Here is a 27336-nt window from a genome sequence, read left to right as displayed (position 1 = left end):
AACCATCGGCTCTGACGCTGTGTCAAGTCTGACCTCCTCTTCTGCAAAAAAGCAAAGAGCCAATCCTAGAGGCACCAAACCGGATCTGCACAAAAGATCTGTGCATAAAGGTTATTAACAGAATTGGTGACAAAGGTCCAAACTGACACTTGTCATACGGGGAAATGAATGGCCCTCATGGCAGTGGTGGGCCGTCAGGGCCTGCAAGGCCCTCCCTGCTGGCTTAAAAAAATTTGAATCACACTCTAATTTTAATTACAATTGAATCTTAATTTTATTTTGAATCTTGAATCTGATTAAATAATTCCAAATGGTCTGTCCGCTTCCTTTCGTAGCTTTTTCCCTGACTGTGCTGCTTCCAGACATGTATTTAATTGAAAAAAGAGCATTTAACCAATCAAATTTCAGCTGTTATTTGTTGCCAGGCAGGGTCAAAGTCAAAGAAACCCGCCCGGAGGCCTGCAGAATCCGATTCACAGGTGCTCTGACGAAAAATAAATGTCGATGAAACTGTTGCTTCAACCATTCAGATTTTGAGGTGTGACTCCAAGGCCTTCTCGAAGGCTACGCTAATGTCAGTGTGTTACACGCCCTTTGATTGGATTCGTCAGAGAGCGATAATAGTTTGTGCAAAACTTTCCTGAGGGGGAAACCAGAGTGGAACTGCGACTTAGTGTGAAGGGAAACACAGCTCCACAACGAAAAGGTGAAGAAAAATAGTAAATTCTTAAAAAGCCTGGCATTTTTATAGCCATATAACAGTTATGAATGGAGCTCTACCGAAGGCCTGGGTGTGAAATGCAAGGCCCGCCACTGCTTTACGGTATTTCTTTCTTCCCATCTCCCCGACCGTTGTGTCCACAGGGACCCCCTCACCTTACGCCCAGTATGACGGATCAGAGATCTGTCCTCCACATCCAGCTGAGACGCCGTGATAAGCACTGGCCGCCTCTACAGTGGCAGCTCACAGAAGTTAACCCCGCGTCTGGGTTGGTCTCTGATGGCCGTCACAGATCTGGTATTTTGGTGTGTTGGCGGATGCACCGGTAATCTGTTGGTGTCGGTGGGACACCGACGCACTACCACAATAAAAAATGTGCCGCCGTCGTTTTCCAGCTCCTCAATTATGCATCCTGTTCGAGTGCTTTGCACTTTGTCGCCTCACGGCGGGTCACTCAGCAGAAATGCCGGAAAATGTGCGGTTTTGACATTTGCTCCATTACCGCCTTCGCTAGGGATGACACTTCTTACCCTGGCTTTCCATGTTTTGGTTATTTGTATGCACTCATAGCACTTTTCCACTTTAGAAACACTTGCAGCTCACACGAGTCTTTCGTTCAGACACACACACAAATGCACACACACACCAACACAGCAGTACACGTGTACGCTGCCATGTAACGTGTCTACCAGCTCACTCATTCATACATTATCGATAGCAGGGGTGTAAAACTCAAATACACAGAGGGCCAAAATCAAAACTGGTACAACTTTGATATTTATTGAAATAAAAATCTTCTTCCAGACATAACAATGAACCTTTTCATGTGGACCCAAACAAGTTTTGCTTCAAAACTGAATATGGAACAAGGGAAGCTTAATACTATACAATATAAAACTTATTGCACACATGCAAAATTGAAAATCGAATTAAAAAATACATCAATGGCATTCATTTCTTAAATAAAAATTAAATAACAATCATTTGTCTCTTTTTATTTGCAGCCTTCTGAATTAAATTATAACAGGAAACTATTTCCACAGGCTAATAATAAATGTAAAAATAAAATGACAATCATAAACCAATTAACTAATAATAATACCCTTCAATGAACGTGAAACTATTCAAGGACATGTCTCGGAGTGGCAAGAAAAAGCGCATAAAGTAAAGGTTAATTAAAGCTCAGTTTGCTACAAGCTGATCTACTCCGATTTGAATTTCTTTTTTGCATTTTTTGGTCCCAGTATTAGCATAAGGTCGCGTCGATTATGGTCAACAGAGGAGAGGGCGTTTATGGGTCCTTTGTGGGATTTTCGGGCCGAAACACCAGCAGAGCATTCTGGGATTTGTAGTATTTAGCTGTACATGCGCTGTAGGCGATGATACTAGTCATTTGGTACAGCTTCGCGGCCCAAATATAATCACAGAGTTTGACACCTGCAATCTAAACTGTCCGTCCTGCCCTGAGGGTTGTCGGGGCGCTGGAGCCCATCCCAGCTGTCACCGGGTGAAAGATGGGGTTCACCGTGAACCGGGCCATAAATAGACGTACAACCATTCGCTCTCTCTTTAGTTGCTAATGAACCACCTTTGGGAGGAAACCGGAGAACCTGGAGGAAACCCAGCTGCAGGGAGAACGTGCAAACTTCCATGTTGGAATACAACATACAACAGAAGCGCTTGGGTTTATCCAGCGAATTCAAGAATATGGCATCCAGGACACTCGGAGAAAGGATGGTGCTTGTGATGCTTTCACCGATTGCTATTGTCGCTGGTCATTTTTGTAGTTTTCTTAAAATAGTTCTTCAAATAGCATATTTCAGGCTGCACATTATACAATGAGTTTGGTCCTTATTGATGGTTCATTATCATTTCAGCAGGAAGTAACTGGAATTCAAATATAAATGCAAATTTCGGATGAAACCGATCAATAACCTGAGCGCGCGGGGAGGGTGGCTGCATTTCTTGATCGGGGAAAAGAAGGCGATTGACTTCTTCCCCGGTGGAATCGAAGACAAAGGGGAAAAAAAATGGAAAAACCGAGCTAGCATTTGTAGCGCCGCACCTCCACCCTGTCCCGCCCTCACAGGTTTATTCGCTCGCCGTCACACCAGCCGCGTGCAGCGCAACCTACGCCGAAAGCCTCCCTCAAACGGACGGCACGTCTCTGAATGTCGGACCCCCTTGTCCCTCCGTCCATCTGCTCGAAATCCCCACAAAAACCGCTCTTTCGAACGAGAGGGAGAAAATGTCTCAGACGGAAACTAACCCGGATGAGATACTCTCTTTTCAGTGGATATAATTATATAAACAGCTTTTTCGGGCGCCGCTGTCTCGTCCTGCGCTATCGGCAGGTCATCGATTCACGGCGCCGTGCAGGGAGGGGGCAGTGTGGCTCCGGCGGGAAGAAGGAAACGCCACATCTAGAGACATCCAACCATTCACCCACATTCTCCTTCAAACGTAAAGGCAATTTAAGGTCTCCGATGGACCTCCTGCGTGTTTTTGGACCGTGGATGGAAACCCCAGCAGAGAGCACGTGCAAACTGAGTACAGATCTTGTCAGAATCAAACCAGTGACCTTCTCGCCGTGAGGCAGAAGCGCAAAACCACCGTGCTGCCGCCATAGCGACAACACGAAAACAAATGTGATTCCCTCGCAGATAGAGCGACGGATAGTTGAACCCGGCGGATCGGACATGTCGTCGGCCCGATCGCAACGAAACACGGGGTTTTATAATCGAAAGCCTGCCTGGAGGTTCGACTCTGCCGAGACATTTTGAGAGACATGTTTGTTTTTAAATCCAGGTTAAGAGACGGCGGGATGGCGGTCTTATTTTAAGAGCTTCAGCGAGGTCACTGCGGCGGGTCACTTACACGCCGTCGGCAGTCGGTGTACCGTGGACTCGTTCCCAGAATGTCTTCATTTCAGACTTGTCGATGTCAGCCCGCCGCCTCCTGGCATCACTCCGCCGGGGCGTAGTCTCTGAGTGCAGCGCTCGGACGGATGAAATCACGAGGAGGAAGCACAAAGGGTACCAGAGGGTACTCGAGCCTCGCTGTTAAGGCAGCGGCTAATATGAAAAAAAGCTGATAGATGCGATGACATTTATGATGCCATACACGCCGTTATCGGGTAAAAGTAGGGAGTCAGCCGAGGAAAGGTCAAAAACTGCTCCTCTAGCGACGTTGCAGACGCGATAGCGACCCCGAAGGTGATTTGCCCTTTCAGAGAAAGACGACACGCCGCCCGAGATGTTGACTCACCTTCGCTCCTAAACCCCCGTATTTGGTAGAACACAGGAAAAATATCAACATGGAAACTGAAACCTGAATAACGCTTGGGCGGAATTCTCTTAGCTGATCTACGGAGCACGGCCTCAAACGTGTTTTGAATTAATTAGGGTAACCTGGGCAGGGAGCTCGGCGCGGATGTTTTCCATTAGCCTCCAGATTAATGCGCTTTGCTATCTAAGTGGTACACCCAGCAGGTTTATGAGAAAAAAAAATGAGTTCCTGCTGAGCGAGAAACTGCTTTTCCATTAGTCCGTATAATTTATGGAGATCTTTCTTTGTCATGTTAAGTTTATAGTTTGTGGCTTTGGAAACTCACACACACACACACACACACACACACACACACACACACACACACACACACACACACATACACGTACGGGGATCGGAGTGGGTTGAGGTTCTCCTTCGTAGGGCAAACAACGGGTAGGATCCAGAAGGAGTGAGTCCATCAAAGGGACAACACATGTTAAATGTTCTGGGGATAAAATCAGTTTGGACATGGACAGAGGAGGGATGGTGAAGATCTCGATAGAAGGATGCGAACTGTCGGGAAGGAGGCCTTAGAGGAAGATTCGTGGATGGCGTGAAAGAGGACAGGAAGAGAAGGTTGCAGAAGAGAGGGTTAGTTGGAGGCAGATTGTTGACTGTGGCGACCCTTGAACGGAGCGGACGAAAGGAAAAGAAGATATACTTTAGAGGTGCATCTGCGAGTGGGCAACTGACAAGAAAACAGGAAAATTTGTATTGTAGGACACGCAATGCAGATCAGCTGGATTAAGGGGGGGGACGAGTTGTGCAAGGGGAGGCAAGAACAGGAAGGAAGGAAGAAGGGATATTCCAGGACCCTTCAGGATCTTTCAGGATGGGGAGTACAAGGCACAGGAGGTCAGAAAGAGGAAGGATATTGGCAACATGGCAAAAGGGATCCGGATCATCCAGGATCATCCTATAGGGGGAGCACATGGAACAGGGGGGTCAGGGACTTCCAGGGGCCTCTAGCAATTTGGCCTGGTGGATCAGGGACCGTAAGGACATCAGCAACATGGCGCAGAGTTATCGACATCTTCCAGCATAGGGACTCGGGTTACAAAGCACAGGAGGACGTAATGACCATGATCTCGCCCCATTCACGAGGAAGCAGGAAGTTCAAGTCCATCTGGACAGGTAACGAGAGAAAGGAAACAGCAAACCTGCGCAAACCATCCGACTTGCAGGGGGAGGAGAATACAGGGAAGAACGGAACAAGAGAAACAAGGCTAGGAACACAGCAGAAGGTGTTTTACTCATGCCATGCAAACTAGATTACATTAGATTACATTACATTACATTGCATTTGGCGGACGCTTTTATCCAAAGCGACTTACAATAGAGGACATAGGGACTGCTAGATCTAAGACTCAGGCCATTATCTTATATATAACTGCAACTTGTCAAGGAAATGTAGCTTAAAGGGTACAATATTCTAATAGAGAAAAAAAAAAAAATCGTATGCCAAACTATTCCCCAGCTGTAAGTAAATGGATTTTGTTGATGTCTTTGGTGTCTTCGGTCATGACGGACCAGACGAGTTCCCCCTTCCAGATGGTTCTTTCAAAGATGCTACAGCTAGGCCGGTTTAATTTTAGCGTGAAACGAGAGGTGGCGCGGCGCCAGCTCAGAAAAACCTGGGCACTGGAGTGTATTTTATTTGATACGAAGGAAGGCTTAGGCATCGAAAACGTGATCCCAATTTAGCTTGGATCTAAAACGGGACGTTGAGGAAGAAGCTGAATTTCAGAAGATGAGTCACTGAGAACGGCGGAACCAAAGCCGCAGCAGAAATCTGAACATGCCAGAGCATTGGGGGAACTTTTTCGCATTTCCCCCGGCCTCAAAGTGAGGCGTCGCCATACCGATTTTGCGTGAATTATCTCCCGTGCCTTCAAATGGCACCGGGTGGTATTTCCTGCAATGAGTTTTAGGATTTCTAACAATGTTTCTGTTGACTCAATATAATTAAATATAGGTGCATAGCTTTAGCAAGACAAGCTCTCTGTTGAATTTTCACGTGGTCCAAATCACCTCGGCTCTGGTCCAGCAGCGCACTGACCGGTGCAATGGGAAAGTCCGTGTTATTCAAATATAGACTTGATGAATGATCTTGTCCTGCGTTCAGAGAGCTGGACAGAGACTGAAGCCAACTTCAGTGGCCAATGTGGTCATAGATCATAAAAACGCAACTGTCTGAGAGTCACCAACCCGACCAACCAGTTTGCTTAATTTGGTGGTTATGTCACCGTGGCGCTGGACTGTACCTCAGCAGCTTCCAGTGTGCTTTGGGCCCCAAATGAATGCATCACATTACTTTTCCATCAACAAAACAAACCCTGAGAGGCCTCCTCATGGTGGAAGAGTTTGCATCTCAGTTGTTGAGAGCTTTATGGCGCTGGCAGACTCATCTAGGGCATACAAGGTTTGCCCCCTTATGAAGAAAAACAACAGTGGACCTTGATTTCCCACCTCTGGATGCAGGTCACCAGGCCTCCCTCTGGAGCCATGCCCTGTAAGTGGGGCTCACTGGCAAGCACTTGGTGACCCTGCAAAGCCCGAAAGGACAACTTCTGTCCCCATTCCCATGGGCTCACCACCGTTTAGGAGGTTTGGAGTATGAGATGGGTGGAATACATAGCCAAGGACCTTGGCGGAACGTCACGTATGTCTGGTGGGGAACAAGCCTGAGCTGATGTGGTGGTTCCAGCTCTCTTGACACACAACTAGAGAGTTACCAGTATCCTTGTGAGGGGTTGGATTCTTTTCCACTCCGGAGTTGCTCTCAATTTGAGGCACCACTCAGGTGCAGGCAAACATACTCCCCTGCAGTTCGGCAGCTGTAGGTTGTGGTTTAACCTCGTGGACGAGAAGGTAGCCTTCCTTTGCCTTCAGGTGAGGCACAGGTCCAAACAGTAGCTCATTTCCTACATTTTATAGCCGCAAGTTTACCCAGCACTCGAATATCTTTAGCTATCTATTCAGCTGCATGCAGTGCTTGGTAAGACCATGTGCACTTAGTCACTTGTTGAATGTGTCGGGAATGAGCCTGTTTTAGGGCGCTATTGATTACAACTCACCGGAGAAGAGCAGCGACATTCGTACGGCCGCAGTTTAGGAACTCAAGTCCAAAACGGTCTTCAATTGTTGATATCCCATGAGGTAAGGAACGCTGGAATGGTATATTTCAAAGAGTTGGTCCGAACTCGTAATAATTAATCCCAGCGCTGGAAAAACACCGGTATTTACCGATCTTCTCTGAAGCCGAGCTAAAAATATAAACGGCAAACCTTTTTTTTTCTCGTTATATTTTCACCATGACAACGGCTGGCAACGACAGGCAACTCCCTCAGGGGATGAAGGAGTAGATGGATGACAAAGCGCAAACAGACATTTTTCAAATACAACTAGGTGTGCGTATATCAATATATACATTCGGTGAACATAGAGCATTTGAAATATTTTGGGTGCTATAACATTTTGTGTCTTTTGTCGGTGGCTTTGACCTTTTCACCCCTGGATGACAGACGTTCCAGTTTATGGGGACAGTTTGTGAATCCATCAATAAATTAAGACATCATCAGCGTATCATTTAATCATAAGTTTATGTTAATTACACAACTCGAAGATCCATCTTAACGTTATGAAGTGCATCAGTCATCTATAATTACTCCGAATGACATCATTGCAAAAAAAAGGCAATTTTAGAAGTTAGCGGAGGTCATTTTTTAGCTTAGCTTTTCCGTACAGATGCCTGCTGATGTCGGGGGGAGCATTTGTTTACAGAGGCACCCTTCACTCTTCAGTGCACGTGCCCTGAACTCACACGTTGATGTATTCCACACACACACACACACACACACAAAAAACATGCACACACAAGAGCCAGCAGCATAAAGGTCTCTCATGCGCTCTCTCTCTTTTCATTTCAATCCCAGTGATGCTGCCAAGCCCTCCACTCATGTTCCTACGCCCCACTTTCCCAAACCCTGAAACTCTCATTTTCTCTCTCTCTCTCTCTCTCTCTCTGTCTCCGTCTCCCTCTCTCTCTCTTTTCCATTTCATATGCATCTCCTCGTGGCAGAGGGGAACGGGGACTTGACACTTCCCTCTTCCTCTCCTCCTCCCGCCCTCCTACATCCGCCTCTACCTCCTCTTCTTCACCTCTCGTCCGTTCTCCTCCTAACAGAGAGATAATGTTTTATTTCCAGTTGGTGATCATGGCCGGGACGGTTCTCCTGGCTTACTACTTTGAGTACACGGACACCTTCCCGGTGCACATCCAGGGCTTCTTCTGCTACGACAAGACGTTCTCCAAGCCGTACCCCGGTCCGGATGACACCAGCAAGATCCCCCCCGTGCTGATCTACTCCCTCGTCACAGCCATTCCCACCCTCACGGTAAGAGTCCGATTGATGAGTGCACGTCGAACATCAAGTCGGGAGAGGAAGGTATGTTCACGAGCGTGGGGGGAATGCGTTGCGCGTTAAAAATAGAACGGGGAGCAAAAGAAAAAAGCTCTTTGATTGACAGTTGCGGAATAAACACGGCGCCGATGTGGAGACGCTGTGTATTCACGGCTTGTGTATCGTGACGGAGCGTGCGGCGTGGTGAGCTGCTGGGCGGTAACCCCGGTGACCCTGAGACGGACGCGTGAAAAAAGCAATCCGAAAAGCTGCCGATGTTAGGGTTAAACGTAATTATCACCGGTAACAGCAGATATGGATGGATGGATTAAAAAAAAAACACAAAGCAAGTGGGTGAAAGAGAAATGTAGAGAAAGTAAAGCAATTCATTTTTGGGAGTGTGTGTGTGTGTGTGTGTGTAGGGGAGGGGAGTGTTTTGCTGCTGCTGCTGCTGCTGCTGCCGGCTGGCGCCAAACTGAGATGAAAAACCCTGAGCTTGAAATGCGCTCGCGCTTCGCACCTGGCTTCGGCGCGCTCGCCCCGACGCTGAATTCAGCAGGAGTTGTGAGGAAGCGAGGAAAAGGAATAAAGAAAAAGGGAAACAAAGAAAAAAAAAGTCAGGGGGAGCCGGCGTAACAAGGCCAGGGAGACGTTGCGACGGGAACGGCGCGCGAAGACGGAAAGGAGCTGATGGCGCGAACCAAGAGCGATTAGCAGATGGGAGACGGGAAGAAGATGCACGACGAGTACAGAGTAATTCACGGAAGAGAGATAAAACTTAATTAAACCTTGTTTCATGTAACTTTGCAATGACCGGCAGACAGAAAATGCCTTTTTTTTTTTCAAACAAGCAATTTATGTACAAGGACACGTCGTTATCAATCACCAAAAGTCATCCCAGCCTGTCAGAGGCCTCCTGGCTGTGTGAAACCAGGCGCTGAAGCCTCAGTTTAAATAGGATATCTTTGCTTCGTCGATCACGGGGCCGCATATCGTCCCGTTCTTAAAATAATCGCCCAATGTTGGGCTTACAACTTTAAATTTTCAGTCGCTGACTTATTACTTAAAGTCGGGAGGACATCTCAAATCTTACTGGAGTTCCAGCGTCTGTCCTGCCGTCTTGGTCGTCAAGTATAAGTTGGTAGCCTTACAGTCTTAAGATCGGTCTTTTCCCAGTTTTGTTGTTTGATATTATCGCGGGTCTTTGAGTCGTTACGGTGATGTTACAAAATCGACAACCGATGGATGAGCTCGAATAAAAAAAGGGAATCTTGTAGACGAACATTCGCCAGAAAGAGGAGCATACGGTGGAGCTACGGGCAGAACGAAGATATCAACTCTCCAAAGTATAATGACCGAGAGGAGAAGGAAATCGATGGAGTGAAATAGCAGAGTCTCTGGGAATACCTGCTGAAAACATCGCATGGTGGACAAAAAGAATCTAGTTGTAGTTCTCCGCCAGTCTTTTCCAAATCTTTTCAGTCTTTAGATGTCAGAAGACTCGAAGAACGAGTCTTTGGATGTGAGCTTTCCACTCTTTTCGCTCTGTCGAGACACAACCATTCACCTCTCCGATCAATTTAGGAACGTTCTGCGCGTTTTGGACTGTTGGAGGAAACTGGAGATCCTGTAGGAAACCAATGCAGACACAGGGAGAAACTTGAGACGCCACACAGAAAGGCCCTGAGTAGGATCTTAACCTTTTTTGCTGTCAGCCACCACGCAGTCCCTTTAGCACAATATTTAAAAATTAATATCACCTTGTCAACTTTGCTTCACCGGCATTTTTTTTTCCGATCCCAGCATCATTTTGTGCATAATCACGGCACTATGCTACGGGTATGGTCACGTCATCGCGCCTGGTGCATTAGACGTAAAAGAAGAGAGGCTGCGCGCCTCTCCTCTGCACATTACTAATATTTTGATCCCAAATTGTGTGTTCTGAAGTAGGATTTAATGGCCAGTGTTTTCTGTTGCTTTCTGCAAACGCTTTTTTATACAAACATACATTTGAATACAGATACAAAATGGCACGGAGTTTTAATCTGACCAGGGGTTTTCATGTGGAGCTTGCACGCTTTTCTTAGGCCATATACTGTAGTCCTGGGTTATCCCCTGGGCTACGACCAGGTGGGATGCGCACCAAAACACCGCGCCAGGAGGCATCCTGACCAGATGCCCAAGCCACCTCATCTGGCTCCCTGGGATGCCCGAGGAGCAGCAGCTCGACTCCAGGCCAGGCTCTTCTCCGTCTCGGAGGGAGCGCCCGGACACCCTGCGGGGGAAAAGCCAATTTGCCCGCTTGTATCCTCGATCTTATTTTTTCAGTCAGCACCCACAGCTTGTGGCCAGAGGTGAGGTCGGGGACGTAGATCCACTGGTAATTCTAGAGCCTCACCTTTCGGCTCAGCAGTACACCTGCCGATCTCCCGCTCCGGTCGTCTGTCAGTCAATAAACAGACCACAAGATACTTGAACTCCGCCATGTCGGGCAGGGGTCACCCCCAACACCAGAGGGGGCACTCCACCTCTCTCTGACTGGGGTCACCAGACCAGATCCCTCAATGTCCATAAACGTTATGAACGGAATCGGTGACAAAGGGCAGCCCCGGCGGCGTCCAACCCTCAGTGGGAACTAGTCCAAATTACAGCCCTCAATGTAGACCGGACTCCTGATCTTCTTCTTCTTCTTCTTTCGGCTTTTACCGTCAGGGGTCGCCACAGCGAGTCATCCTTCTCCATCTAAGCCTATTCTCTGTATCTTCCTCTCTCACACCAGCTACCTTCATATCCTCTCTCACTACGTCCATAAATCTTCTCTTTGGTCTTCCTCGAGACCTATTGCCTGGCAGCTCCAATTCCGGACTAGATTAGATTAGACCGGACTCCTGATACAGGAATCAAATGGTCCATATCAGTAACCCTACACTGCAAGGGCATCCCCACTGGACTCCCCAAGAGACTGGGTTGAATATCTTCTCCACATCCACAAGGCGCATGTAGACCGGTTGAGGGAACGCCCATCCTGGAGCCGGTTATGAGACCAGGACAAGAAACACAATGTTCCTTTTTTAAATCTTATTTTTGTTCTGATTATCAATGAAATGCAGTCCCGGGGCAGAATTTCAAAATTGATTTGGAATTCTGATCATGATATACCCGTTAGACGTTGATATCATCCCGTGAAATCGGTTGACCGAGATATCGGTCGGACTGTAGAAGCTTCACTATAAATTTGGAACGCTCTGATACTTTGAATTTCTTTTTAATATCAATCGTCGCACACAGTATTACCGTCCAAATCCAGAAAGCGGGCCCTTGGAAAACCCGCATGGTCCGTTGCCTTCTCATCTTTGTATCGGTTGGTCACCTTGCGACCCCTTTGATCGGCTTCAGACGGCTGCCGGCTGTCGTCTACCTTGGATTGGAACCGAGCAGGTTAACAGCTAACCCGGATTAGTTTAGTTTTGTTTAAAAAGTTTATTAGGACAGTCTACAATTACATTAAGCACAGTGGCAGAGATGTTTGAACCAGATTGTAGCTCCTAGCTAATTTCCATCTGTAGTCCTGGAGAGGGCAGCTTCGGTTCTTGTGTTCAGAAGCCCCTTCATCGCCCAATGGCTGGGACAGAGAGACGGAGGATATGAGGGAAAAAGGGACGAGCGGGCAGGATGCCGAATTGTCAGCAAAGATACGGAGAGAAGACCCAGGGTGAATGCGCTAATTGTGCTAAGCGGAAAAAAAAAAGCAGATTAAATCATTTCTGAGAGAAACCCTGAGCTGAAAAAGGGGAATTGTGTTTGCGCTTAGCGCATTAGCTGATGCTATATCTGCTCCGCTCATCTGTGCCGCCGCCATCCACCGCGGCGAATAATTCACCGCCGTACCATTCTGCCGGAGCGATAATCATCTAGGCCGAAGCGCCGCTTCGTTGTGTAACCATTACAATTTGATGTTTGCGTCTGTGAGCAACCTCGCCACTCCATCCGCCCCCTCCTTTTCTTCTCCGTGTCACTTGGAGTTTTAATGGAAGGGGTCAACCCATCGCGTCAACCATTTCCAAGAAACAACAATAGTCCGTAAGTTGTCAAGTCTGCTTCTTCTTGGCCTTCGATGCATTTCCAGCCAGGCCCAAAAGGAGAAAAAGTCCCATTCCCTGTCGGAGTCAGGCGGTATTATTGGAATCCAGGCTCTCGAAAGGTGAGGTCTATCGATGGTATCTGGGCAGTTAGCTTAAATTCGACACAGGATACAGATCAACTGTCTCTGGAGTCGGCGGTCTGGATCTTCTTGCTTCGGGAGTGTGAGGAGTCAGGATCTTTCACGATCTTTCTTTTTCCAGGATCTTCAAGGAGATTCTAGGATCTTCTTGCTTCAATTAGATTAAGCGTGAAATGTGCAGCATAGGCAGTTGGGCAGATCTTCTGGTATAGGGTGTAATACATGTGTATTGTGTGTGTGTAAATATATATCTGCATATTATATATATGCATCTGTATATACTGTGTATGTTCGCATAAACATATAGATATATACATACACATACACGTATACATGCATGTGTATGTTTTCTGTTTTTGTGCATACATACATTGAGTTGCATTGTTGAAATACAATTGAGGTATGCTTTACTACATTCCTACCTGATATATACATACACATACACGTATACATGCATGTGTATGTTTTCTGTTTTTGTGCATACATACATTGAGTTGCATTGTTGAAATACAATTGAGGTATGCTTTACTACATTCCTACCTGAGCATAATTCCTATATTATTACACGAGTAAGTAGAATTCATTACCATGCAGTTACAAACACTTCAAGAGTCATCACAATTAGACTTAAAATTGTTGTGTATTATTGTTGTCCTCCGAGTACCGTGTTGCATTAGCACCGCTAGATATTAGCATAAGCATATTTGGTTGGCGGCGGCAGAGCTTTCCACTTGTTCACTACAACATGGTGAGGTTATCAGGAAAAGGAAATAATGAAAACGCATAAAGGGACCGGTCTGGTGACAATACAATAAAACAGCCAGCGGTCACGCTAATGTGTTTTTCTTTTCTTTTTTTTTCCCTTTTTTTTCAAGGAATGTAACTGAACAGATTTAGAATGGATTGAAAAGCACAGAGAGGTGCAAAGGATGTATAACCTACTTTTCCTTTCAGTGGGAACACAATGGAACAATGGGAGATCTAAGGGAGAACGAGGGATCCGGGAGAAACGGGAGGGATTAGCGATGCTGCAACACGGGAGATGAAGAGGTTCGCATTTGTGATGAGGAATAAATCTACGCCCTGTGTATTGTAATGGTGTTATGAAACTAATGCACATCTGGGCACACCCATACTCGGATCCTCTCATTTTCGATACCAGACCAGGCCAGCGATGGGGCGCCGGGGGTCTCAGGGGTCAAGGAACAGGGGGTCCGGAACCGTCCATTACATCGATTTTCACTTCTTTTCTGCAGCACAGAGGTCGAACTCATTGGAGGTGATGACGGATAATGGAAGGCTCGTGCTTTGCCCCTGGATAACCTCGACCATCTCGTCGCCAAGGGCCTGCGTGAAGGCCTCAGACTTGTTTTCAACATTTCTGCAAAGTAGCATAAATGATACATTATGAGGAGAAAGGGTGTTTTTATCGCTTGAATTTCCGTTAAAAGACCAATTATATGCTTTAGCTTTTAGGGGTTGTGAGTCTCGCTTGCTGGTGAACTGTGGACCTAATTTCCAAGGCAGCTGGCTGTTTCACAAAGACCCAGCTAGTGTCAATATGGCAGTTCATCAAATCTCTAAAAGTCTGTCAAATTGAAGTTTCTCTCTGAAACTACTGGATAAATCTACGCGAGGAGAAGATGCGAACAATCCTCTGTTAAAATTAAAACTTCTTTTCCTTCAGGATGATGTTCCCTTCAGGGGTCGCCACAGCCCATCACCTGCCTCTATTTGACCCTTTTCTCTCACACCAGCGAACTCTCTGTCCTATTTCCCTCCATCAAACCTTCTCAGTCCGACTACCGGCATGACCGTCTAACATCTATTGTCCTTCTGATGGGCTCATTCCTGACCCTTCTCACTCTAAAAGCTCAGCATCTTTATCTCTGCTGCCTCCAGCTTTGCCTCTTGTCTTCTCCATACCACTGGCTTCATCTTCTACACCTTTCCTTTTGTTCTGGCTGTAACTCCTTTATCAAAACTGATATTTTTCTCCAACGTGCTTGTAAGTGTTTCTTCTCCTCTTGACATTTGACCCTAGGTGCGTAAGATCCTTCACTCCCTGTAGCCTCACTCTTCCATTTTCTACAGCCAACTTTCATTCTTCTGCTCTCCAGAGTATACCTCCACCTTTCTAAATTCTCCTCCACCTCCTCCCTCTACTCATTGCAGATCACAGTGTCATCTGCAAACACGATAATTTTTTCCTCCAGATTATATTTATTATTTTGATTATATTTCAATTCCTTCGCCACGCCCCATTGGTATCATTACAATGAAAAACCCGCGATTTAGCTTCACACTAAAATACCCATTGAAAAATCAGGGGAATGCAGCTTGGTGTGATTAAGTAACTCCATAAAAGTGAAAGCTGGACCAAATAAAAGGCAAAGTAAAAGTAAAATTGTATCCCCCGAAGAATTCGCCAGCAGCACTCGGGCGTAGATTAGACAGGGAAGGAACTGGTGCTCGGACAATATTTTCCGGTCAAAGCGGGATTTGGGCGTTTGCAGCGGCACCGCTGGGAAGGGGAGCCAGTAAGTCACAAAGGCGCCGACTTAATAGCAGGGATAACACGAACATTTTCCGAGCTCAGACCCCGGAAGTCTGTCCCGACTGTCGTCCGAGACGTGAATAAATAAGGAATCGGATCGAAAGGATCAGACAGTCTCGCGTTCGCAGAGCCACTCAGCGGCTTTAAGATTGAGTGTTTGCCTCAAATGAAAATAATGGACTAGAAAGACCTGAAGCGCTTCAGTATGACAAGAAAAAAACAAAAAAGCCCGCTGCCAACTGCTTTTACAGCTTTGTCTCCGGTAGCGCTCGTGACATGTGACAGCACACTTCCTCGCTCTTTGCACGATTCCTACTACCCAACGCCTTTCACAGGTCTAAATGCACTCTTCACCACCTTTAATTGGGCCTTAAATAGACCCTGAGTGCGACGGCAAGCTCCATATATCACTGACTTGTGGTTTGCAGCTCTGATTCTGTGCTCACATTTCTGTCTAAAGGCTTCGGTTGCATTTCACCGATGGACAAAAACACTCATTCGCCCACTCGTTGTGTGACTTACATGATGAATATACCCCGAAAGGGGCGGCCACGGCTCAGTTGGTAGGACGCCCCTCCAACCAGAGGAATGGTAGCATTTTGAACAGCGGGGGAGGGACCATTTGGAATTATTCAATAAGTATTCATGGACAAAATATCATTAAATTCAATCTGTGATTCAGACATTTTTTTTAGGCCAGCAGAGAAGGCGTTGAAGGCCCTGATTGGCAACCACTGATTTGTAAATATCCCATGTTATGGATACATCATAATGTAATGTTACTCAAAGTGAAGATAAAGATCGTGTGAGGCTGCATGCAGGTGACGTTTGTCACACATGTATCATCCTCTGAGCATTGATAGACCGTAATTGCATAAAGGCCAAGTACCAGAGAGGGTTGGTTGATAAGTGCAATCGGGGCGACCAACCACCAAAGCGTGGAAATGGAGGGAATTTTTAAAAATCACATTCTCCCGCTGTTATAGCTGTTCTGATTGTTTCGTTGTAGCCGCCTCTGAATTAATTATCCGATCAGCGTGCAGTGACGCTCCGCCCCTTTTTGGGGCAATTTTAAATCAAGTTGAAATCGCCCCCAATTCTCTCATGGACTCTCATGTGAAATCCTTTTTTTTTTTTTCTCAAAAACAAGCACCTCAATGCCTGTGGGCAATAGGACAGCTTTATGTGCTTTACCTGCTCAGGCCATTTAGAGTTATTTCAATTACTTGTTTAGTTATTCGAGTTATTTCATTTAGAGTGCCCATTTAGAATGCGCATGGCTCTCCCTCGCCATATCTCGGTTCACCTTTCGCGCTGATTATATTTTGCATATAATACCCCTGATAATAATTGTATTTTTATCTATTTGTTATTTCAATTTTTTATGGCAAAATAAGCATTTTTCTAGAGCATGCTGTTCTGTATCACAGGCTCTGATTGGCTCAGCGGCGGTAGAATCATTATCTGCATCTCCGCAAATGGCGTGCATTCAGCATCTCGCCTTGTCCGTCTCACATCCACGTTCGATTGCATCTGACAGTTACGCTGCAATTTTGCGTTTGTGAGAATTATGAGAGCATGGGTTTGGTTAACAAGGGTGTGGGAAAGATAAATAAGAATATGGGGAGGGTCATAAAGCTTACGAAAGCTTAAATATGCATCAACAATAAAACAAAATTATGGTCACTACTTCCTGGATTATGGTTTATCGCGGCTGGTTCTGGAACATGTACATGAGGGACTACTAGTGATGCACCTAGATGCAACTTCCTCATAGCTAATGTAGCTAGAGGGAACAATTTTGTGTTTATCTCACCACGCATTGGTTACAAGTTGTCATGCTATGTCATTTTGACAAGACAAACGTAAATTGGGACAATTGTCAAGTCACCTTTTTCTAGTTCAATGGGTCAAATTAGACATCATTGCAAAAGTTGCCCCACCTGAAAATGTTGTTTCCATGTTCATATACTCATATTTAAATTAATCAACACCTTGAATCCATATGTACAGTTCATTTTAAAAAGGTTAACAGTATGTTGCGTACCTTGCCTTTGACCTTGCATCGTTTCATAACGAATAGAAACATTTGCAGAAAACAAAGGAACTAACCGTCGGTCGGTTCCCCTGTCACCCCGAGGCGTCGTTTTGAAAGGCGCGATAAAGAATCAAGGTCTCAATAGGTCTCTGCTCCTTTGTGCTCTCAGATTCTTGCCGGGGAGCTTTGTGCCTTTTTCACCAAGGCGGAAGGAACCCAGGAAAAGACCATCGTCACAGCAGACTGCTGCTACTTCAACCCCCTGCTGAGGCGTATAATACGCTTTTTGGGTAAGCGTGCATGTACACTCCTTACTCCGCATTACAATCAGCGCGAGCGCGTGCCACGATGAAAACATGTGTTGAGGTAGAATTGTAAAAAGAAAGAAAAAAAATAAATAACGGACCCACCTGGCTTCCTGCTCTGGCAGCCGGAGTTTCTACATTCAGCTGTTAATTGGATCATAAACTGTGTCTACAAATCTGCATATGGAGACGCATCAGCCGGGGTGAAACCCTCGGTTGCAATTTCACACCGCCGGCTGATAATAATGTGCCGGGGCTATTTTCGGGAGTGAAAATGTATTATCGCCCGCTTTTATCTGGGCGCCGTTATGTGTTGTGAATGTGCGTTCCCACAGATGTCTAATAAGCATTTGTTTCTCACGCCTCTTCGCCCTCCGTCGAATCCGACTTTTATTTCTCTCCCCCCTTCGTTTTCCCGTCAAGGCGTCTACGCCTTCGGCCTGTTCACCACCACCATATTCGCGAACGCGGGCCAAGTGGTGACGGGAAACCAGACGCCTCACTTCCTCTCGGCCTGCCGACCCAACTACACGGCGTTGGGCTGCCAGTCCAACATGCAGTACGTCACGGAGCGCCGCGCCTGCACTGGAAACCCTCTGATCGTCATGTCTGCGCGGAAATCCTTCCCGTCCAAGGATGCGGCGCTCAGCATCTACTCCGCTTTGTACACAGTGGTAGGTTATAGTATGTAGTATAGTATGACACGATGGCGGGCCTTCCATTTCACATCCAGGCCTTCAGTAGAGCTCCATTCTTCCCCTTAATAACTGTTACATGGCTATAAAAGTCTTTTTAAGATTTTTCTACTTTTCTTCACCCCTTCATGGCGGAGCTGTGTTTCCCTGCGCACTTGTACACTAAGTTCTAGATCCACTCTGGGTTCCTCCTAGGAAAAGTTTTGCACAAACTATTATTGTGTTCATGCCGCTCGCTACAGATGCAGCCGGCTCGGTCTGGCTAGTACGCTCCCTGACGATCCAGTCAAAAGAATGTGACACGCTGATGTTAGCGAAGCCTTCGAGAAGGCCTTGGTGTCACAACTCAAAATCTGATTGGTTGAAGATGCAATTTCATCGACATTTATTTTTTGCCACAGCGCCTGTGAAGCGGATTCTGCAGGCCTCCGGGCAGATTTCTTTGATTTTGACCCTGCCTGGCAACAAATAACAGCTGAAATTAGATTGGTTAAACGCTCTTTTTTCAATGAAAATACATGTCTGGAAGCAGCACAGTCAGGGAAAAAGCTATAAAAGGAAGCAGACAGACCATTTGGAATTATTTAATCAGATTCGAGATTCAAAATAGAATTAAGTTTCAATTGTAATTAAAATTAGAGTGTGATTCAGATTTTTTTAGGCCTTGCAGGCCCTGACGGCCCACCACTGGTATGACATATAGAAGTTGTTTGGTTTATTCATTCATAGATAAGAACATGCTGAGTCCTGTTATCAGATGGGTTTGCCTGCACCTGACAATCATGAGCAGTGGTGATTAGCACCTACTTACGTTTACCTCTTCGGCGATGGTGCAGGATCTTCTGATGTACAAAATTGAAGTTGGACGAGCTGAATTCTGGTGGCGTGGTGGAGACGGGTGGTGTTATTTTTTTCCGCACATCTCTGGTTTCAAAACTTTCAAAACAAGCCAATGCAAAAGAAAAAATTACTTGTCATTGAAATGCACTACGATAGTAAGATACATATAGGTGCTACTGCTAGCCACCGATGTAAACAGCTATACAATAACATCCAGGTTTCTTGCCGTTGGACTTTCAAGAAGCTGATCTCGACATTAATGGCCGAGGTAATGTGACTCAAGCTCGCTTCTGACAGATGTATGTGACGCTGGTGTTCAAGACCAAAGGCACGCGACTGACCAAGCCCACCATCAGCCTCACCCTGCTCTGTCTCGCCATGATCGTGGGTGTGGTCCGGGTGGCCGAATACCGCAACCACTGGTCCGATGTCCTGGCGGGATTCTTCACCGGGGGAGCCATCGCCGTGTTTTTGGTGAGGATTCTAATCTAATCAATGAAGATAAGAGGTCTACTATCTCCCCACGCAGCCAAAGCATCTCGGTTCTCCTTCTGAAAACGTTCTCGTCATGAGGACATACTGTGTATTGCGTATCTGTGGCTCCGGAAGAGGCGCTTACATAGGAGACTTGCCCTGATGACTCCACTGATGACTTCGATATATATGTTATTCAGTGACGTGCAGTCAGTAGAGGCAGGGGAGGCCGGGCCTCACCTGTCATCATGAAAAAAAAAAAAAAATTAAATGAAAAAAATTGATCAAATGGTTATATTTATTCAGCAATTTGTATTATAAAGTTATTTTCCACTTAACTTCACTATTTTTAGTTGTTTTTTTTCAAAATCGCTAAAACAAAATCACCTTGATCGTTCAAATATGATGAAGAGACTTGCGGTGACACGGCAACCAGCTGAGCCCACTATGGATTGCACAATGTTTATGCTAACTGCGCTGGCATGCACTGAGACCATATTGCTGTCTCTGTGGATGCCATTATCAAAATTTTCAAACAATTTTAATATATGAACTAAAATTCCAGAGTTCAAGTGGTGTGCCTAATGTTTTCCATCAACAACTGCAACGTTTTTCATGTGCTGAGCAATCATAAACTGCGACTGCAAAGAGACATTATGTGAGGCACGCAGTAACGGTGCCTCTTCGTAGGGGGCACCCCTGATCCCAGGGAGCCTTCTCGGCTACAGAGTAATAGAATTAGCAATAGCGAGCTACAGTAAACGTCAGTGCCTCACCAGCCATGAACCTCATCACTGATGTTGTTGTAATTAGAAAAAAAATTATGAAAAATTATAATTAGAAACATATCGTAAGACAGCACACAGCTAGAGGTACGGTATGTCTACTAAGACATGCAGAAAAGGTGGACTAGCAGCACTCCGGGGGTGGGGGGCTGCGGGGGTAAGGTGTCTGGTCACCAAATTGCCGTGTTCTGAACTTGACGCGCAAATGGCGGAGCAATTGAGTAGTTGTTAGGACGTCTCGGGGGTGGACCAGAAAAGACCGCGACTGCATCAGAAGCCATTAACTCTTGCCCCAGCGCCGCGTCTTACTGAACAAACAACGGGAGAGTGAAACCTTACATTATCGAGCGCCCCAGACGATGCCCTCGGTGCTGTAATATATCGTGAACCAACTGCCGGGCTGCACTATCAATGTCAAACAAAGTACGTGGAAAAACAGAGGGATGTTTGTTGACAGAGAATTCACAAATAAATCATCCATATTCATAAAATGACCAATTTTATGACCAATTCCAGGGCATCTGTACCACACCCAAAATGTAAGACAGCATACTCCGGTGGTAACGTCAAGGGTGACGGACAGAGTTTCAAAAATTCAAACATCACAAACAATAATCATTGCATGGGAGACGACTGAGTGTCCCCAGTGATTTGAAAACTGTTTTCGCCCGTTCCCCTCCGATACTAGTTTACCTGATCTCTCACACTTCACTACAATGTTGCTGCCGAGTTGTGCACTAGCAGCAGGAGCCAAAGTTCCGTTCTCACTCGTATGGTCCTTGAATAAAGTTGTGGTCTCCTTACAGTCTCACCATCGCTAATCAGCTTGTCATGCTCCTGTACGACACATGCCACTTAAAACGCAGCAGGCGTTGCTGCGTTGACCGATTGGTGAACAGAGAGAGTCATCTTTGAAACTTCTTTTTCTCTGTTCGCGGACCGATACCTGCAGGGAAGTCCTGTGAAAAGATCCTGTCGACTTTTGGGGTGTGATGACGCTTGATTAACGGCGGGCAAATAGTCACTGCGTGTAAGACATCGCGCAGCGATTAGATGTAAGGTGGAGGTGCGCCAAGTGACCCATCAAGCTTTCAAATTCATGGGTGGAGGCACAGCAGCACAGTTGTGAGCACGTCTGTCTCGCAGCGAGACAGTCCCTGATTGGATTCTGAGATGGAGGCCATTCTGTCTTTGGAGACCTTCAGTTGCCCAGACATACCAATAAGGGACTTGTATGCTTCTTTGGCGAGCTACTCAGAAAGGTGGATGTTAAAGCATGTAACAGGTAGATCAGGGGTTTTAGACTCGCAGCCCTCGGAACAATATTTTGTGGTCCCCTGCCTCAAATCAAATCTTTGTGTTAGTGCGACCTGCGCGCTTTTTCTTACATGCATCTGGGGGTTTTATACAGAGGGTATCAAAAAAAAAAAAAAAAAAACGGCCAAGGAAGAAATAATAAAGTAACTATGCAATGTATTTTTTTCTTCAAAGTTTGAAAACAAAATGATTTTTTGATGAAAAAACCTCTGGTGACATTGTTGAAACAATCTTTTCTTTTCTCATTTCTATAAAAACCACCAAAGCGATAGCTAAAAGATAAGAAACAGGCAAAATTAAAAAGATTGATTTAATGACCAGAATAGTCACAATTAGCATTGTAAACATTATACCTCCTCATATTCATGCAACCAATCAATTTTGTAATAAATTCTAGTGGCTAATTTTCCCACGATAACAAGAATTTCTCTTTTAACTCAACAAAATTTAAGGGTGTATTTTCATCAAATCTTTTTTTAATATTCATTTTTAAATTTAATCCGTCATGTATGTTTTGGAGGAGCAGTTCATTACATATAATTTTTTCTATAATTTACCTGTTTACCTCCTTTACACCAAAACAAAGGAAAAATTTGGACTTAGTGTTACTTCTAGGTAACGATTTTACTGTTCTGCCCCCCTTGACATCAAATTAGGCCGTATGTAGCCCCCGAAACAGAATGAGTTTGACGCCCCTGATGTAGACAATGTGCCAACCAGTCATCTGTACACAGACGGCAGAGAGCTCTCCATTTTTATGGACGGATACAAACCAAATTTTACCGCCCACTTTCCTGTTTGCTTTCCCTTGAGTGTCGAAAGCGGCCCTGTGATGGAGTAAGACCAGGGCTGAAACTCTGCCTCTACATTTTAATGGACGCCATCGAAGACTCGAACAAGTGGTGCTGTCGAAAATCCTGTCTGGAGGACATCAATTCAGCAAAAGAGTTGTTCAGCATTTGAAAAGCCGCTTGTTTTGTGATTTTACTTTGAAATAGTGTTTGAAAGCGGTCCGGAGGACGACGGCTCGACAGGGAAGGGCCTCAGAATTACACCTCTGCATTTAAACAGTTGACTGTGTTTAAGGGATCAATGAAATCAGATGGTTTTTTTTTTTGTTTTTTTTTTTGCCAAAGGCCTTTGTGAAAACTGTGTTTTCAAGTGTCTCCCCGGCAAACTCTTGAATTATCATTCAAGACAGAATTACCTGTAATCAAAGTTTCGAGCCCAGACGATAGTTTCCTTCTTCGCCTTTCACTTTCAGACGTACTCTTACTTCTTACCCCGCTGTTAGAGGACGAATGCTCATTGTTCGATCACTCGACGTCTCACGGCAACATGTTTTCGAGTGTGCTTGATTGTTCTGAGAGGTTCGGGTCCACTTCACTACTTTTAAGTTATTCCGTTTGCAAAAAGAAGCATTTGCAGAAGCATTTCATGTCTTGTTATACATTTGATGGACTAGTGATGGCATGTTTAAAAGTTACCAAGACCAACAGTAGAAAAACCTACAATCCATCCACCCATCCATCTCCTGCCATTTGTCTGGAGTCAGGTCACGTAAGCAGCAGGTGAAGCAGAGAGAGCCAGACTTCCCTCTAGGCCACGGGTGGGCAATTAATTATTACAAGGGGCCATATGAGAAAACCTGAATGCCGTTGCAGCACCAAACCGACGGTAACAAAAAAGCAACGCGCTTGTGTGACATGAAGCGAATACATGTTTGGTCATTGTCTATGGAGGTTCTCGGTCATCTGGGCCGTGGTTAATTTGTGTCCAAATCTTCTTGTGGTGGCAAAGGAGCAACCTTTGGGGACTACCTGGATTAGGTAATCCCCCCCCCCCCAAAACCCCAGTGGCATAGCAACCCCCCTAGACCTAGTTTCTGCTGATCAACTCTTCCATTTACATAATGAGCCACCATAACCCAGATCTGCCCAAAACCCTGGCAGGTATATTGGGAAACTCCCCACAGGTCATTAGTAACAAATAAGCCTCTGGAATGAGTCTTCAAGCAAGGAAATACAAGTCCAGTTGCCACGACAAGAAGTTTTCAAAGAGAATGTTTTGTCATTCATGTTCTGATTGACCCCAGGCGGGCCAGACAAGGACACCCGAAGGGCCACTTGTAAAATGCCCAGGTCTGCTCTGGGCCACCTGGTCCAGCTCTTTCAGGCAAGCATAGAGTTGTTCCTCGACCCTCCAGCGGGTCCCGGGTCCTCCTCTGGGCCTCCTCCTGGCGGGACGTGCACTGGAGCAGGCGTCCGGGAGGCATCCAGATACCTGAGCCCCCTCATCTAGCTCCTCTGGAAGCTAGAGGAGCAGCATCTGTACACCGAGCTCTTCCGGGACAGCTGACATGCTCAACCTAACTCTGCGGGGGAAACTCATTTCAGGCGCTTGTACCCTAAAATCAAAATCTTCCGGTCACTACTCACAGCTCTTTGGCAGAGGTGAAGGCGGGGATGTAGATCCAACGGTAAATCGGCTCAACTCCGTCTTCACCGCCTGTCAATCTCCCGCGCCGCCCTTCCCTCCCTGGTGAGAACCCTGAGATACTTGACACAATAAAGGTCGCTTCATCCTCCGCAACAAGTGAGAATTTGCTCTTTTCTCGAGGTGCCAAAATTCTGTCTGGCTGCGACATTTCATACTTTCTTTTACATTTCATACTTGTTGCAGACTCTTGGGGAGTCCTCGCAGGCCTCGTCCCTTTTGGAATGGGTTGCAAAGGCATCCGCGACAGATGCTCACCTCTATGCACGATATCCGGGCATCTCTTTCGAACCTTCATGCGCCTGACTCGGCCGGTGGATCCTCAAATCTATCCAAAACTGTACAAACCTTCGGCTCTGGCAAAAAGGCGGGAATGAAAACACTTTTGCTTTGCTTTACGCCCACTTTTTGATTGTCCACGCACACCGCCGAGAGTACGTTTCTACTCTCTAGCCCTAAACTCTTCCCCCTGTTTCCTATCCCCAGGTCATGTGTGTGATTAACAACTTCCAGCAGATGCGGGCCAGGCCTCCGGCGCCACGACCCCAGCGCCCTGAGTCCGTACTGGGGATGCCCATGGTGACGCTGCCCTGCGTGGAGAGTCCAGTTGAAAAGTTAAGTGGCCCTCAGGTAAGGAGCGGGGCTCCACTCAGAGAAAACTGTCTACGATAAATACCACTCCCACTTGTGTGTAACCGCCTCCTTTCCAAACCAGAACAAACTTGCATGCTCCGAGCCCAGCCTGCACCGCGTTCCCCCTGAAACGTGAAGAAGGTGATGGCTCCGTAGGAGTACCGTGTTCCCGAAGTTCTCGGGAGAGACGATAGGTTGGCCCGCTAAAGTTATGACTTGTGGAGAACTAAAAGTACACGATGTAGCCATCTCAGCGGCAGGGATACAACGGCTTCATTAGCATTCACATGCTATCGTAGCTGTTTGCTAACATTGACAGAACAGCTCCCAGTGTTAGCTTTTGGTATTATTTAACCCTTGTGTTGCCTTGTGTTGTCAAAAGCGACCTACCACCATGTTTAGCTGTAGAAAAAACACCTTAACCTATTTTTTTCTAACTTGAAATTTTATGACTTTTCCTAAAGAGACCCCATGATTAGAAAAAGTGATACTTCTTTTTTGTTTATGTTTCCATGTGGGCTGCACACCACTAGGGTACAAAGATGAAGACTATTTTTGTCATTTTTGACCTGTAGGACAAGGGGAGTAAACACAATGTTAAGATCGCAAGAGGGTTAATATTCAATCAGTACCATCAGTACTCCACGTTTTGTCATTTTCCTGCACGGAGTCAGTCCGACTCGCCTCTTTTTCCGAAGCGACCGGTGCCGGAGCTGCAGTTTAGCACGAGCAACACCCCAAAAAGTGTTTTGTACGATGTCTGGCATCCTCTGTGGTCTGACCCCCCTCACTAACCCTCACCTGACTGCCTCTTTTCCTGTCTCCCACCTCTCCTCCTCCACTCTGCTCTCCTTGTCTTCCCCCAACACCACCACCCACCTCCAGCATCCGGCACTTTCCTCCTCTTCCAAACATTACAACACCTACGTTCAACCATTCTAACCAAGCTTGGACTTTTTTGGACCGCCATTGCCACCCCCACCCCCCCCCACCATGACCCCCGACCTTTGTTACATTATTTCTGTTTAGAGTTTCCCCCCCCTCTCGCCTTCTCCACCATCCCGTGCATTGCTCTTGATTATTCTTTTCTTCACTTTTTTTTTCTCTCCTTCACCTTCTCTCTGCCCCGTTCTCTCTCTCTCTCTCTCTCTCTCTCTCTCTTCCTCCCCCTTCCCCCCCCTTTTCCCCTCCTCCTGCAGACCCTGCAGGCGTCTCCGTTCACCGAGATCACATGACCATCAGCCCTATCGGTTCCCCGCCCCTCCCGATGTCCTCATTCCGTCTCGCTCCATTTCCAGCGAAGTCTAGACCGGCCCGACCAGCGCTCGCCGCACTGTGCCGCCCATCCGGCCGGCCGCTACGCGACGTTGCACCACTCCTACTCCACGCAGGTCTAGACCTCCTCGAGTGCACGACACGGCACACGTTTTCCTCTCCACTCCCAGGGAACCGATAGGCAGACTATTTAAAGACTTCGTCTCCGCTGGACCGCCAGCGAAGCAACAAGCTGAACATTCAGTGTAGTGTCAGGTACCTCCCTTCCTTTTTTTTTTTTCTTTTCGCCCGTGTTGAAAACTTTTGTACGAACCTGAGCCGAGCCGAGCTCGGCGATCGGTCGGATCTCCGCCGGCGTCACGTCCGTCCCCCGAGAATGTGGACTTTCAACGGCTGTGCGAGTGAGAGGGGGGGATGATGCTAAAAGCTAAAACGTGACAGCGGACTCCCGGGACGCATCTGCTGTCGGGAGGTTTTGGGACGTCAGACCAAAGATGAGCGCTGAGAGATACGCCTCCGATGTTGGATACATCCTTTTAGCGACACACCTTCCCGCGCTTCCCCCTTTCCACACTCCTTACCTCCGCACCATCTCCCCGTCATCGCATCCCATTCGCGCACACGCTCGTAAACACACACACGCCGTCGCGCGAGCGGCGGCGCCCCAGTCGACGCCGCTCCAGGTTTACACAGATCAAACAGTCCATTTTGTATCTCTCGGCGGAGGCAGCAGACAAAAGCAAACAGGATCAAAGCGGAAACGTCTCTCCGTGCGACCATCGCCTTCGTGTTTCTTCCTCTGAAGACGGTTCGTGGCGGCGCCGAAAAAGCTGACGCGGGAGAACAAACGCGCGTCAACAGTCGAGTCGAACGCTTGTTCGGTGTAAACGTTTCGTTTCGGGGCCTTTTTTCGGGATTTCCGTCGGCGCCTCTCCGTCGCCGTTTCCTTTGTCTGATCGCGCATTCGTCAACGGAAGAATTCATCGATATGTGTACGCTGTGATTAAAAAACACCCCCCCCCCCGTCATGTTGGTGATAGTTTTTTTGCCGATTTTGAATCGCAGTCCTCCTTGGAAAGGTTTCCGCTGCTGGGTGACAACAACACAAACACACACACACACACACACACACACACACACACACAAGCCGCTTTCGGACAGAAAAATCAGAAGAAAAAAATGAACCACCGAGACGACAACAAGGACAACATGGAGAGAGAAGTCGCCATAACGTTCCTGTTCTAC

The 27336-nt window shown here is 46.6% G+C and overlaps 1 protein-coding gene across 3 annotated transcripts in view; it reads left to right on the top strand.

Moving 5' to 3' along the window:
- Positions 1-27110, top strand: part of plppr2a (phospholipid phosphatase related 2a) — a 50780-nt gene extending 23670 nt beyond the window's left edge. The window contains exons 4-9 of one of the 3 annotated variants that reach the window (XM_086170631.1): positions 8260-8448; positions 17441-17561; positions 18000-18250; positions 19409-19585; positions 24670-24797; positions 26016-27110. In XM_086170631.1, coding sequence (XP_086026757.1) covers positions 8260-8448; positions 17441-17561; positions 18000-18250; positions 19409-19585; positions 24670-24797; positions 26016-26124 — 975 coding nt within the window. In that variant the 3' untranslated portion in view covers positions 26125-27110. Of the gene's footprint in view, positions 1-8259; positions 8449-17440; positions 17562-17999; positions 18251-19408; positions 19586-24669; positions 24814-25701; positions 25915-26015 lie in introns of those variants that run through there. The other 2 variants (XM_086170633.1, XM_086170632.1) reach the window with 2 other exon arrangements.
- Positions 27111-27336: the final 226 nt, after the last annotated feature.

Source organism: Fistularia commersonii, chromosome 23 (genome assembly GCF_037954325.1).
Source record: "Fistularia commersonii isolate RoL2024-O1a breed Wild chromosome 23, RoL_Fcom_v1.0, whole genome shotgun sequence".
NCBI classification, from domain to species: domain Eukaryota; kingdom Metazoa; phylum Chordata; class Actinopteri; order Syngnathiformes; family Fistulariidae; genus Fistularia; species Fistularia commersonii.
Note: the sequence above shows the minus strand (reverse complement) of the source record. Positions and strands in the feature narration are given on the sequence as shown.